The sequence below is a fragment of the Clinocottus analis genome, unplaced genomic scaffold (assembly GCF_023055335.1).
Source record: "Clinocottus analis isolate CAN_PGR_092001 unplaced genomic scaffold, fCliAna1.0.p SCAF_9, whole genome shotgun sequence".
NCBI classification, from domain to species: domain Eukaryota; kingdom Metazoa; phylum Chordata; class Actinopteri; order Perciformes; family Cottidae; genus Clinocottus; species Clinocottus analis.
In genome coordinates, this window is record NW_027176251.1 from 21,140,806 (window position 1) to 21,155,052 (window position 14,247).

Genomic DNA, 14,247 nt, shown 5'->3' on the forward strand with positions numbered 1-14,247 from the left:
CCACAGGGGCTGAGCTGCAGCCGGTCCACAGGGGCTGAGCTGCAGCCGGTCCACAGGGGCTGAGCTGCAGCCGGTCCACAGGGGCCGAGCTGCAGCCGGTCCACAGGGCCCGAGCCGGCTCCGTCCTGCTGCAGCCGGTCCACAGGGGCCGAGCCGCACGGTGCCGAGCTGCAGCCGGTCTGCTGCGCGTTGTGTTCCCTGTTGTTCGCTTCACGTGGCGTGTCAGCCCCCCCCCACCCTCCTCCTCCTCCCTTCCTCCTCTTCATCGCTCTGTTTCCATCTGCTGTCCAATTTGGAAGACGTGTCAAAACAATAGCAAAAAAACTCAAACACAAACCGGATCCCTGATCATCTGCTGCGGCGCGTCGGCTCACACCCAACGGCGCAGAGGAGCTGGAAGCTTTGAGAATTTACATTAGCATTAGCGGCTCTGATTGTCCGAATGGAAACAGCGCGATGCCTCCTGGATAATAGTCGTGTGGATGATGATGAAGGCCGGTTCGGACCTAACACGAACGCAAACATCTCGCTCTCACACACACGAGAAGGTCCACGTCCAAGACTAACACAAACAGCTCACTTTACAGGACTCACAAACCTTGTTTTTGGCAGTCGAGGGTTCTGCTCGCATGTGTAAAAAATAAAAAGCAATATTCTTCTATTTTACTGGAAGCAAATATTTTGCTCCCAGTGCGAGGAAATGACAGAGAGGCAGAGACACAAACACAGTGGGATGCTGATCAATATGTATTCATGCTCTTTACACAACGAGCGATTCCACCCGGTGAAAACTGTGGAACCGGTTCTGTCTCCTTGTGAGTGTTTTTCCCTGTTTGAGTCGTCGTAGGAACCCCAATTATTTCCAATACTTGTGTTTATTGTATGTATTTGTTGAGCAAAGTCTTGGGAAAAATTTTTATATCTGCAAAAAAATCACTTTTAAAAGATATTTTGATAGTAACTATGAACATCCAGCATGATATGAGCCAGATGCCCCAGAAAAGCCTCCTGGAGCGTCAATAAGACACCTTTATGGAAAGATTAGGACCTAAAGAGTCAGAACCTGCAACATAAATCACAATAAAACAAAGTCTTGGTCTGTGAGGAAGGAGTTTCAGTCAGAAAACTGTGTCGTTCGGTTCAAAAATGGTAAAATTACGTATTTTATGCCAAAAGATTGTCTGAATGATTTTCGCGCGAGGTTTCCAGAAGGTTAATTAAACTCTTATGGGAACGCGTTTCAACAGCTACACCCTGAATACATTTTATCTGACGAACATATACAAGTGTGGTGAGCTCGATATAGCTCTTTACAATTTGTCCACATCAATATCTGTCCGCCGCCACGATGACACGGAACAATTTGTCCTCCACTACGTTCTCATATTGGATATTTTGGAGCTCTGTAACTGTACTTCATTTCCAAAAGGGCCTGGACGGGTTCCCGCTGGCTCGCCTGTGAGCTCGGGTACGGGGCAAATGACACACGCAAAAAAAACATGTATATTTAGTGCAGTGCATTACTGAGTCTTGTGGTTTCTTTTAAAGTTGATGAAATCTGCCAAACGGGGTGAGGTCATCGCAGTTGTTTCCAATGTAGCTCCACCTGTTTCAAGAATTTACCCGAAACAAGTGGCAATGTTTTGCAAAGGATCACATCACTGGGTTTGACTTTTTTTTTCAATTTCACATGAAAATATGATAATAAAGTAAGTCATTTGAGGTCCAGGCCTTTGGAGGCTCTGGAGTGAGACGACTCGTCCTGCAGGAGGCTGGAGAACAGGAAGAGGCGCTTCTCTGTCGACTCACCTTCCGTCCTCGGCCCCGCCTTCACGTTCACGCGTCCCGTCATGGCCGACACGGCGAGCGTCACGCTGGGCCTCATGGGATGGGCCTCCGTCTCCATGACCACCACGATCTGGGCGGTGTGCAGGGAGACCTTGTGGAAGGACAGCGCCAACGCCCCGACGCCGCCGCCGCCGCCGCCGCCGCCGCCGCCGCCGGCCTCCCCCGGGCCAGACGCCTGGAGGAGGGGCTCCGAGCGCGAGGCCCTGGGCGGCGTCTTGGCGGGGGAGGAGAGAGGGGTGCAGGCGGCGGGCGGCGAGGTCGGCAGAACCTTCTCCAGGTAGGCTTTGGCCTGCTGCAGCTTCGCTAGCGTGGGGTTGACCTTCAGAGGACGAGACAGCTCCACGGTCAGCTCAGCTGAGGAGGGAGAGAGGGAACACGAGGGAGAGAGAGAGAGAGGGAGGAGGGAGAGAGAGAACACGAGGGAGGGAGAGAGAGAGGGAACACGAGGGAGGGAGAGAGAGAGGGAACATGAGGGAGGGAGAGAGAGAGGGAACATGAGGGAGGAGGGAACACGAGGGAGGAGAGAGAGAGAGAACACGAGGGAGGAGGGAGAGAGAGAACATGAAGGAGGAGGGAGACGAGGGAGGAGGGAGAGAGAGAACACGAGGGAGGAGGGAGAGAGGGAACATGAGGGAGGAGGGAGAGAGACGAGGGAGGAGGGAGAGAGGGAACATGAGGGAGGAGGGAGACGAGGGAGGAGGGAGAGAGGGAACATGAGAGAGGAGGGAGAGAGACGAGGGAGGAGGGAGAGAGGGAACATGAGGGAGGAGGGAGACGAGGGAGGAGGGAGAGAGGGAACATGAGAGAGGAGGGAGAGAGATGAGGGAGGAGGGAGAGAGGGAACATGAGAGAGGAGGGAGAGAGACGAGGGAGGAGGGAGAGAGGGAACATGAGGGAGGAGGGAGACGAGGGAGGAGGGAGAGAGGGAACATGAGAGAGGAGAGAGACGAGGGAGGAGGGAGAGAGGGAACATGAGGGAGGAGGGAGAGAGATGAGGGAGGAGGGAGAGAGGGAACATGAGAGAGGAGGGAGACGAGGGAGGAGGGAGAGAGGGAACATGAGAGAGGAGGGGGAGAGACGAGGGAGGAGGGAGAGAGGGAACATGAGAGAGGAGAGAGACGAGGGAGGAGGGAGAGAGGGAACATGAGGGAGGAGGGAGAGAGGGAACATGAGGGAGGAGGGAGAGAGACGAGGGAGGAGGGAGAGAGGGAACATGAGGGAGGAGGGAGAGAGACGAGGGAGGAGGGAGAGAGGGAACATGAGAGAGGAGAAGATGAGTACAGCAAAGAGACGTTTTAAACACTTCACAAACAGAAACTTCCCTTCTTGAAGAGTTGTTCTGGTCTCTCAAAATGTTTTCTCTTGTCCTCATCCTGACTTTATTTAGTACAGAGTGATGACAAACAGTAGAGAGAGAGAGAGAGAGAGTGAGAGAGAGAGAGAGAGAGAGAGAGAGAGAGAGAGAGAGAGAGAGAGAGAGAGAGAGAGAGAGAGAGAGAGAAAGAGAGATGCTTTAGGTAAACTCTGTCACTCCAGGACTAAACCTGAATAAATGACAGTTGGCTTGAAGCCTCTCTCTTCAACTGTTCTCCTGTCATGAGGAGAACAGTTGAAGGAACACGAGGCCTCTTGTCATGAGGAGAACCCATGAAGGAACACGAGGCCTCTTGTCGTGAGGAGAACCCATGAAGGAACACAAGGCCTCTTCTCGTGAGGAGAACCCATGAAGGAACACAAGGCCTCTTGTCGTGAGGAGAACCCATGAAGGAACACAAGGCCTCTTCTCGTGAGGAGAACCCATGAAGGAACACAAGGCCTCTTGTCGTGAGGAGAACCCATGAAGGAACACAAGGCCTCTTGTCGTGAGGAGAACCCATGAAGGAACACAAGGCCTCTTGTCGTGAGGAGAACCCATGAAGGAACACAAGGCCTCTTGTCATGAGGAGAACCCATGAAGGAACACAAGGCCTCTTCTCGTGAGGAGAACCCATGAAGGAACACAAGGCCTCTTGTCGTGAGGAGAACCCATGAAGGAACACAAGGCCTCTTGTCGTGAGGAGAACCCATGAAGGAACACAAGGCCTCTTGTCGTGAGGAGAACCCATGAAGGAACACAAGGCCTCTTGTCGTGAGGAGAACCCATGAAGGAACACGAGGCCTCTTGTCGTGAGGAGAACCCATGAAGGAACACGAGGCCTCTTGTCGTGAGGAGAACCCATGAAGGAACACAAGGCCTCTTGTCGTGAGGAGAACCCATGAAGGAACACGAGGCCTCTTGTCGTGAGGACAACCCATGAAGGAACACAAGGCCTCTTGTCGTGAGGAGAACCCATGAAGGAACACGAGGCCTCTTGTCGTGAGGAGAACCCATGAAGGAACACGAGGCCTCTTGTCGTGAGGAGAACCCATGAAGGAACACGAGGCGTCTTCAGAGCCTCAGAACATCAGAAGCTCGTTGTCTGTCTCTCTGCCTGTTGGACGGTCAGAAGGAAGCCCGGCTGGAGAAAAGATGGAGAAAAGATGGAGGTTCTGCTGTGCAGCTTGTCATTTCCACTTGACGTGTCACAGGAAGCTTCCAGCGGTGGAGCAAAGAGTCCGTGCAGCTGTTCCTGCAGGTTCCTCCAAGTTTTCACTGATAATATTTATGATGAATGGGAAAAGCATGCAGCTTACTTATCAAATGCATCCCATTATGTGACCTGAGGCGTGCAACCCGACACACTTCTGAGATGAATGAGTAGAAGGAAGGTCTACACTGTCATAGGCGTCAGGATGAAGGTCCTCTGGCGGCTCTGTGGCAGCAGAACCTCTGGCATGAGTCTAATGAGCTCACGTCACATCAGTCCAGTCCTCTGTGTCGTTTCTTCTTCGTTGGTGAAGACGGCAGAAAACGAGGGAATTACAACCGAAGCCAAAAGAGAACTACACAAAAAATGTATTAACAAGCCGCGACAGACGGACTGAGCTGCAAAACCGTCTCTTTATGGATTAAGACGTGACGCGGCATCACGATGAAGACCTCTGAGACGCTGTCATGTGACGGTTCTGCTTCAGGAGATCTTTGTATTAAAAGCAGGAAATATCAGTTTGAAAGCGCGGTGGCACTTTCATCGGCGAGCAAGGGGGAGTGGAGAGAGGGCTTTCACGCACATACCAGTGTTTTTATTGGGAACACCTTGGCTTCAGCGTAAGACTACTGGCTGCTCCGGCGCTCGGAGCGCGGCGGCGAGCCCGGAGGTCGAGAGGTGGCGTCGGTGCTCACATGGCTTTTAAAGAACAGGACTTAATGTGAACAGGCTGCGGGGAAGCAGAGGCCGGCCCGTCTCAGGTGTCAGCCTCTATTAGCGCTGGAGAACGTGGGAGATCAAGGTCTGGCAGAGGCACACACACACACACACACACACACACACACACACACACACACACACACACACACAGATCAAATATGGTTATTACCCAGGTTGCCGTGCCTCTTCTGTGGCGAGGTCATGCCTGACGCCGTCCCCACTTTGAACCTGGCGCTCTGTGTGTGTGTGTGTGTGTGTGTGTGTGTGTGTGTGTGTGTGTGTGCGATGAGCTCGCTGCGAACATTGTTTTTATTCCCACCCCACCTTTGATTTCTGGAGCCGGCTTCTACGCTTGACTCTCGTGAAGAAGAAAGCCGGCGTCTGAAAGGTGGCAATGTGTCCAATTACACAGGGTGTGTGTGTGTGTGTGTGTGTGTGTGGGATATCTGTAGACCTCATACCGAGTGAGGCCAGTGACACGCGCCTCCGAGAGCATCTGACTCCAATTAGCGTGGTTCTGGACGGTTCGGAGGGGCACGGGCTTGTATACAGTAACTGACAACACGTCGGCGGCTTGACGGGAACCAGGACGCGCCAGAGCAATGCTTCCAATTTGTTCTGGCTAATCTATCACCTGCTGCTTCTCCCGTCTGCAAGTGGTAGCAGTTACATCTCTGAGGCTCACTGACCCTCTCAAGGACCGGAGAGGAGTCGGGAAGATGAGAGAGTGTGTGTGTGTGTGTGTGTGTGTGTGTTGGTCAATCACTGAACCCAGAGACGCTCCGTAATAAAGATGAAGCTACGCTAACGGGTTGAAACGGTATACACGGCCTGTCTCCTCGACACCCGAACCCCAGAAATGCAGACGCTGGCCTCCAGAGAACTGGACTGGATGAAATATAGATTTTTATAATCTATTCATTAGTATTTCCTTTTGCTAACATTAGATATGTGCGCAGCCGACAGGCAGTGAGTTGCCTCATCTCTCAGTGTTGCTGAGACTCACGTTCAAAGGTTTGGGCTCACTTAGAAATGTCCTTATTTTCAAAGAAAAGCTCTGATTTTAAATGCAGATGAGATGAAATGAATCATAACTACACTCTGTACATTGTTAATGTGGTAGAAGACTATTCTAGGTGTGAACGTCTGGTTCTTAATGAAATATCTACATCGTGTATAGAGGCCCATTTCCAGCAGCCATCAGTGTTCTGATGGTACATTGTGTTTGATCATCACCTTAGAAGACTAATGGAGGATAGAAGACACTTGAAAACCTTTGTGATGATGTCACACAGCTGAAAACAGCTCTGCTGGAGAGAGGAGCTCTAACACTGTTCCTCCTTTGAGCTGGTTGAGGATCTCCAGCATCACATTTGTGGGTTCATTAAACTCTCAAAATGACAGAAAAAAGAGAACTTTCATGTGAAACTCTGCAGTCTGTTCTTGTTCTTAGAGATGAAGGATGTTCATGAGAGAATAAAATTATAAAATATGGGTGTGAGATATCTTTTGGTGACTAAGGGGCGTAAGAATCCTCTTAAATCTACGTTCATGTTCAATACTCTGAAGCCATTGATATCAGCCACCTCGTTCCTTTCGTCATGCACGTGTTTGCCGGTCAAGCCTTGAACCCTCTCGGTTTACACAAGTGGCTTCCTGTGTGTCTCTGCATCGGCAGTGTTTATACACACACGTGCACGCTGCTGCAGAGCGAGGCCGGCTCTACACTGCACATGTTACAGGTGTTCCCCACGCCGCGGAAGTCGCGAGCACATTGCCGTAAACACGCGGCGCTGGACCGAATGCAAAGTGAAGCGCAACAGGACATGAGACACATCTCACAGGCACCAGGGGAGGGATGCACTCCCTCCTCCTGTCCGGTTCTCATGGGTCCTCCTGCAGCTTCCTTTTGAAATGAGGTGAATCCAAACAAGTGGACTAAACTGAGGCGTCACAACGTTGACTGTAACTCATGACTGATGCTGGGTCAGCTCCAAACGACAGGATCACTGTCCTCCAGCCGCTCACTGACTCTCTGTAACTTCTTCCTTTGCTCCCCCTCCCTGGAGAGGATGAGTATCTCCACCAGAGTCATCGAACCAAACAACTCTATGTGTGTGTGTGTGTGTGTGTGTGAGGGTGGAACCAGTAGCATGTGTGGTCAATTCCAGATCTTTCCAGCGCAGCCTGACCGGGGCAAGCTCACACTGAGGCTGGATCCTGTGTGAGTCATGCGGGAGCGCCTTGTTTACATGCAGGAGGAGGATGAACGTGAGCGTCTGTGATGGAGACACCTGACCGCGATCGCAGGTACACGAGTCAGCCGGCGAGATGCAACAGAGGCGTGACCCCGCTGGCTGAAACATCCTGTTAATAAAATCACATTAAGTCGCAGGATGTAGTTTCTGATAGACAAATACACAAAGTGAAGCGGAGTCCAGTTCACTGTTTGTTTAACCTCTAGAGACAATAGTGCATCAGCTGCTGCTCCTCCTCCACGGGGGGAAGAGAGGTCGTTCTCTCTGTTGAGGGACGGTTTCTCTTTCCGTCGCCAGACATTTATTTATTCATTTAGCGTAAAGAAAGTGAAGTAACTCATGCCGGGTGGAACGGTTGTGATTCAACAGCCGGCTCCATCTGCAGAGAAGGTCCCGCGTTGTGTCGTGTGATTCCAGGTGGACGGAGAAGCCGACAGCAGGAAGGAGTTGGGTGTGGACGCCCCCCGGTAACACCTACGGTTGGGCCCATGTACACACACCCTTTGTGTGTGTGTGTACATGCACAGTACGTGCTCTTGATTGTATGCATGTGGAGGGAAGACAGACTATATGTCAAGAGTCTGTGAGTCCGCGGCATCTGCAGCATCTGGCCCGCTGGACTCGGGGAGCTGAAGTCCAAAAGGATGTCCTGCGCCTACGCACGCTCTCCATGAAAACCCTCTCAGGGATAACAAGGCTGCACACTGGAAGCCCACTGCAGGCTTTGATTCACTGCTGGAGGAGGCGGGGAGGATGTCAGCCACACCCGCGGGTCAACACCCTTAGCTTAAAGCTGCTCATATGGATATCATATCAGGCTAAAAATAGACAACCAAACCCTGCGAAAGGCAGATCACAGGACGTCACACAGGAGGGGAAGATGTCACGTGACACTTTGATGTGGATGCAATGAGAGTGAACGTGAAACGGATGCTTTCAAAAGGGCAGAGGAGCGTGTTAGCGTGTTAGCGTGTTAGCATGTTAGCGTGAGTGCACAGGAGCTGCATGTGTTTGAGCATGTGTGTGTGTGATCCCCACCGGGTCCATTGAGGAAGTCTTTGACCTGGAGGCAGAGCAGCGGGGGCGGGATGCCCGTCTTACTGTCCGACTCTCCCGCTGCCGTCTGCAGCCAGAACACGTTGTAGTCCAGAGACTCCGGCAGAGTCTTCCCCGGGTCTGGATGGAGGAGCAGAAGGAGAGAAGGTCGGATGAGAGACGGCGTCAACATGCAACATGAAAATGTGTCATATTTGTTCGTCGGCTAATCTTCCTTTGAGAGCATAAAGGTGACATCAGGAGATCCACATCGCTACTCTGAGCAGAAGCGTTTCTGCGCCTCCTGCTCTCTCGTACCCAGGCACTTGTAGTCGGAGGCCACTCCCCTCAGGGCCACGTCGAACACGGAGAGCTCCATCCTCTGCTGCCGGTGGTGGCAGCTGAGCTGAGCCGAGGGTTGCGTGACCTGGACGTGGAGGAGCGGCTCCAGCAGCTGGTCCCCGGCGCCTCTCCTGCCGGGCTGCCGCACGATGGTCACGCCCAGCGCCTGGCGGGCCGAGGAGCGGCTGGGAGTCGGCAGGCCGCCCAGAGACAGCAGGCCTCCCTTCAGCAGCGGCGAGGCCGGCCGGGAGCGGCCGCCCGCCAGGATGTCTTCGGCGGTGAGGCCGGCGAGGGAGTCCGGACCGGCCGGGACCGGTTCTGGAGCGGGGGAGGCCGGAAGCGGAGGAGATTCGGGCGGGACCTCAGGCTGGTTGAGGGCACTTTTTCCCACCTAAAGCAGACGCAGAGAGGCCGTTTAGTGCTCAGCCAAACCTCCCTCTTCACAAAATGTGCAGCAATTACTTGAGGCGTTGATTCCATGAGATGCTGGAAACATTACGAATGTTCTGCTCCACCAGCGGGTGCACAGAGCCTCCGAACTCGCTGCTCACAGCCACTCGGTGTGGATGTGAGCAGACAACTAGACAACCTGAGCGATTTAAACGTGTGTGACAGGCGTGTGTTGGTGGACAGCGTTGAGCTGGAGCCCAGAAGTCCTTCACCTACAAATCTGCCCGGATCAAATTACCCCTGAAATGAGTGCAAAGAGCAGCTCTTCAATACACGTTACACACATATATTTAAAGTCTCTCTGGATGGGCAGAGACAGATGGAATGGACTGACCGTACGCCAACAGCATAAAACACGTCATAATATTGGATTACATTCAGTTCTATGAATGCGCTCTGCACGACATTCCTCTCATAAACCACATAAAGTAATGTCAAATTGCAAAACTTGATTTGATTTGTGTAACGGGATGCCTTCATACGTCTCACATGTATGACACGCGGTGTGTAAGAGAAGAAGGAAGTGACGCCTCCCTGTCCCGTGCCGCTCTACCTTGTCTCCGGGCTCGCTCTGCTCCGGCGTGACGGCGCCGTCCGACGTGGAGGGCGGGGCCTTCGGGACGCTGGAGCAGGCGTAGGTCATGACGGACAGCCGGCCGGCGGTGAGGAAGACGTCGAAGGGGATGAAGCTGAGGTTCTTGGTGATGGTGGACTTGCGGGAGGGCCGGGCGATGCGGTGGTGGCTGGCGCCGCTCTGCTGCTCGATCTGGACGATGCGGATGCGGGCGCTGTCGCTGCCGAAGCCGCTGTCCCGCCCGGCGCCGCTGAGGCGCGACGACGAGTCGCCGGCCGCCGTGGCGTCGCGCCGGCCGCGCTTCTGCTCGCAGCGACGCACCTGAGAGACAAAGAGACGGACGCATGTGGAGTGAGTTTGACGTCACCTGAGACGCCCGGCTGCAGCGCGAGGAACCGCTCCAGAAGAGAAGGAGGTAGACATGTTGCTTCATGTGCTGGCCGCTGCCGTCTGCACACATCTGCTCGGATTGGATTCCTGTTTTTTCTCCCATGGAAATGCAGCTGACATGATGTGAAGTGCACACACAAACAGTTATTACATTATATCAGCAAAAGACATGATTTGCAAAAAGTAGAAGCTCAAAAACTACCAGCAATCTCTTCCCCAAATGAAAGTATTCAGGGGAGATAAGGGAGACTGAACATGTGCAGCAGCTGGATTTGTATTTAAACAAAGTGCATTATTTAAACCAAACCAACATGCTGCGTTAGAATCGCAGCGTCCACTAAAAATAGAGAGCATCTTTTTTTGTTTTCTGGTCTGGATCCTGACATTACAAGAAGGCACAAAGCAAAAAAACGGGCTTATTTAAAACCGTGGAGAGCAAAGAATGGGACGAGCGTACAGCCACAGAGCCTCTGAAGACCAGCCGGGGGGATTTTCCCTGCCCGTAAAATCATTTGGCACTTCTAGCAAATCGGTCTCAGCGCCGGCAAAACCCCAGCGCTCCTCACAGGGACTGCGGTGTCGCGTCTGAAGGCGACTTCACGCTCGCCAACCGACGGCTGCAGAGAGAGATGCAGCCTGGCAATACGGAGCTCTCAGTGACAGACGATATGAATCAACTGGGACTCGGTTGCTGGGTTGTGGAGCGACAATGAAAGCGTGCCATCTCTCCGGCTGCGAGGAGGCCGGCGGCGGCTCCCAGGGGCCGGGAACCAGACGGCCGCATAAAACCACCTCGCGCATCATAAATCACGGGACGTTTGCATGGAACTGACACAAAAACAGAACGGGATGAACGGAGGCGCTGACAAAAATGGGCACGGAGTTTATTTTTGTCGATGCTGAGAATAAAAACACTTCAGCCTTTGCTTCTGCTCCTCAGGGAGTGAAACATGGAGGCCAACGCGTCAGGTGTTGGTCTGTGTCGCATCACGTTACCCCTCCTCTTCTCGCTGCAGGTCTGTCAGGTGCATCGGGAGCAGAACCCGCTCTCTGTTCATCATCATCATCATCATCATCACGCCTCCCATGTTTCACATCCATGTTAACGGGCACAACGTCAGGATCCATTAGCTACCGCCGGCTCCTGAAACACGACGTGATAGATTGAAAGTAGAGAGCAGACATACCAAAACGAGAGCTCTCCAAAGACCCGAGGTATGTCCCCTCCCTCCCTGCAACCTGCACATGGTTGCCATTACATCCCCCCCCCCCTCTCCACATCGCTCCCTCCCAGCCGCTCCATGAGAATTTTAAATGTATATTATTGCTGTGGCGGAGATAGTGTTTCAAGACCTCCAGGCAAATCCTAAACCCACTGGCAGCACATTAGACAGAATACTTGACTTATTAGATATTTCCTATTCTAAACAGTGTCATCAAAGGCTGAGAACCAGAGCCGTATAAAACGCCGCGGCATGCCGGCCCGCCCGTCCCGTCCCGTCGGTGCGGGGCTGGTGCTATAGGACCGGCTAACAAGGACAGGATGTCTGCACTTCTTTTCTGCACAAATGGACCTTTTTTCCCCCGACAGCGGGGAGGGGAGAGCAGGCCGAGGCCTCGGCTGCATGTGTGCTGCGTTAAGCGGCCGCTGAGGCAGAGAGGGCTCTGGTGAGAGGTATTCTGCAGCAGACAAGGCAAGACGTCCACGCCAAGAGAGCGCCGGCGTCGGAGGGGACGAGGAAGCTGCACGGCAGCTGGGGAGAGGCAGCGAGCGGCCAGGAGGAGCTGCCAGGAACTCCTCTCGGGTTTTATTTACGCTCCTCCGTCTCTCTTCCCGAGCCGTACACATGCATTTACAATTACAGCACATACCCCGTCTTCTCCTTAACCGCCACTACTGAGAGAGAGCCCCTGAGCAAATTCTTGCTCTATATTTAGATGTGCTTACAAGTGGAATAAAGCTAATGGGGAACACAACTGGAGGGGAAGAAACAAAGGGAATACAGCGTCCCGCAGCACACGGTTGTTCCTCTCCTCTGGATCAATCGCAACGCGCCGCGTCAACACACGAGAGGCCGCTCGCTTCCCCAGCGTTTGATCTCAGCTGCGCTTTCAGAAAGTGGATTACTTCATGGAGCTCTTTCCAAAGAGAGCAGGTACACACAGAAAACATGAAACAAGGGCTCAGCAGTCTCTACGCTTTAACCTCTCGCCAATTTATCCATTGACAGGGGGCAATAAATCCAGAATACAAACATGCGCTGGAGCTGCGGGCCGGTCCCAGCTGAAATCCCCTCTTCCAAACATTACTTTCTATTATATTATTGTATAATGGCTGCACTGAAGCACTGTTTCCAGATCCCCACGCAATCTCTCTCACAACTTTGTGATCATGCGATTACACTCGCACACACACACACACACACACACCCATCATCCAATCATGAGGTCATCCCCTCAAGAGTCTGGAGGCAGAACATTCTGGGAAAAAAGGAGGATAATCCCCAACGTGTGAAAGCGTGAGTCTCCCAAGTGCTGATCAGAAGGGAGTCGACCTCTGACCCCGTGTTCCTGTCACACCGTCCACATGCCACCCGTCCACGCCGTTGGCCGGCTGGTGGAAACATGACAGCATCTCTTTCTGCGTGCCAAATACCACAGACGTCCACGGCTGATCCTTTCCAGATGAATGAGGAGTGGGTTGCGATTCGGGGGTTCAGAGATCAGGGAACACGAACATGTGGATGTGTTAAGACGCTGTGCGAGTCCACGGCAGTTAATAATATCATAAATAAAGTAAAGGTAACAAAGGGGACCATTATTCCATTTAATAGCCACACACACCGTCACTGAAGTCTGGGTTATGAAATAAAAGCTTCGTGAAAAGCACCAAACAGGGAGCAAAAGAAAGAACAGCAATGAGTACATATTCATGTTTTCAGGATGTCTTAAAAGACACATGAAGGAGCTGCACGACAGGATTATGACCACACCGTATGGATGACATCATCAAGCGGAAAGGTCGGTGGACCGACATCACGAGGAAGTGACGACGGTGCTAATTGTGTCCGAAGGCGACGCCAGGACTCCAGAGAGACGGCTCAGAGAAGCCATCGGGACGCATTTCTTTACTATATCATGTGTTCTTCCCCCCGAAGAAATTACTTCACATGTATTGTGTTTCCAGCTCCGGCTCTGCAACCACGGCGGCTCAGATTTATTAACTCCAGCAGATATGACAGTCACTGCTGGGGGAAACCAGCAGCCGTTTGGCCCTCGGGGGGACGGAGGAGCAGCGTGGAGGGAAGGTCGGCTCAGGAGCTCCTCCTGGCCTCCACGCTGCATCGGGTTCATGTTCTCCGCAGTCGAAGCCCCCCAGAAGGTGGAAGTCGTGTTACTAAATCTCCCGACATTAGCGAGCAGCCGGCCTGCGTGGGGATGAACTCCTGTGTCTTGGCTGCGTCAGAGTTTACAGGTTGGACCCCTGCTGTGCTAACCGCTATTGTTTACCGGGGCCATGCAGCCCAAAAGCAGGCCTCGTGTGCGCCGGTGGAGGGAAACCTCAAGGCAGCAATACCTCATCTAAAACCAACATCATAATAACAATAACACTTAACCAAATGCCATAAAGGCCGCAACTCATCCTCTCATGTTCCTGAGGGAAGCAGCGAGGGGAAGACGTACATGAGATGAAGTCACCGCTCTGCGAGCGCCGTCACAGCGGCCACAGAGCAGGAAAGGACAGGCATCAAAGGCGGTCATTCAATCCATTCAACTGTGTTCCAATAACAAAGGCAACCTGCTATGCACTTCAACTGAACCACAACAAAGAGCCAGCGCAGGGTCGCGACCCCGCAGCTCGCAAATGGATGCCGAGTGCTTTCGGAGGGACTGTCAACTGTATTTTAAACACAGCGGGGCTGTTCTTTAACAAGCTGGTGCTGGTGGGTGGGTTTGCTCCTCCAGGCTTTAGCAGCACGAGAGACAACATCCTCTTTGCTCCTCTGCGTCGTCCCTCGACCCGGGCTTTGGACCGAGTCAGAGGATATTTAGCTTACTCTGC

General features: G+C 52.9%; 1 protein-coding gene across 1 annotated transcript in view; it reads right to left on the reverse strand.

Moving 5' to 3' along the window:
• The window catches only part of LOC137780855 (intermembrane lipid transfer protein VPS13B-like), a 297,025-nt gene that overhangs the window by 66,311 nt on the left and 216,467 nt on the right, over positions 1-14,247 (reverse strand). Inside the window, exons 35-38 of the mRNA XM_068569155.1 lie at positions 9,774-10,115; positions 8,747-9,161; positions 8,432-8,569; positions 1,810-2,202 (exon numbers count right to left, since the gene is read on the reverse strand). Coding sequence (XP_068425256.1) covers positions 1,810-2,202; positions 8,432-8,569; positions 8,747-9,161; positions 9,774-10,115 — 1,288 coding nt within the window. The remainder of the gene's footprint in view (positions 1-1,809; positions 2,203-8,431; positions 8,570-8,746; positions 9,162-9,773; positions 10,116-14,247) is intronic.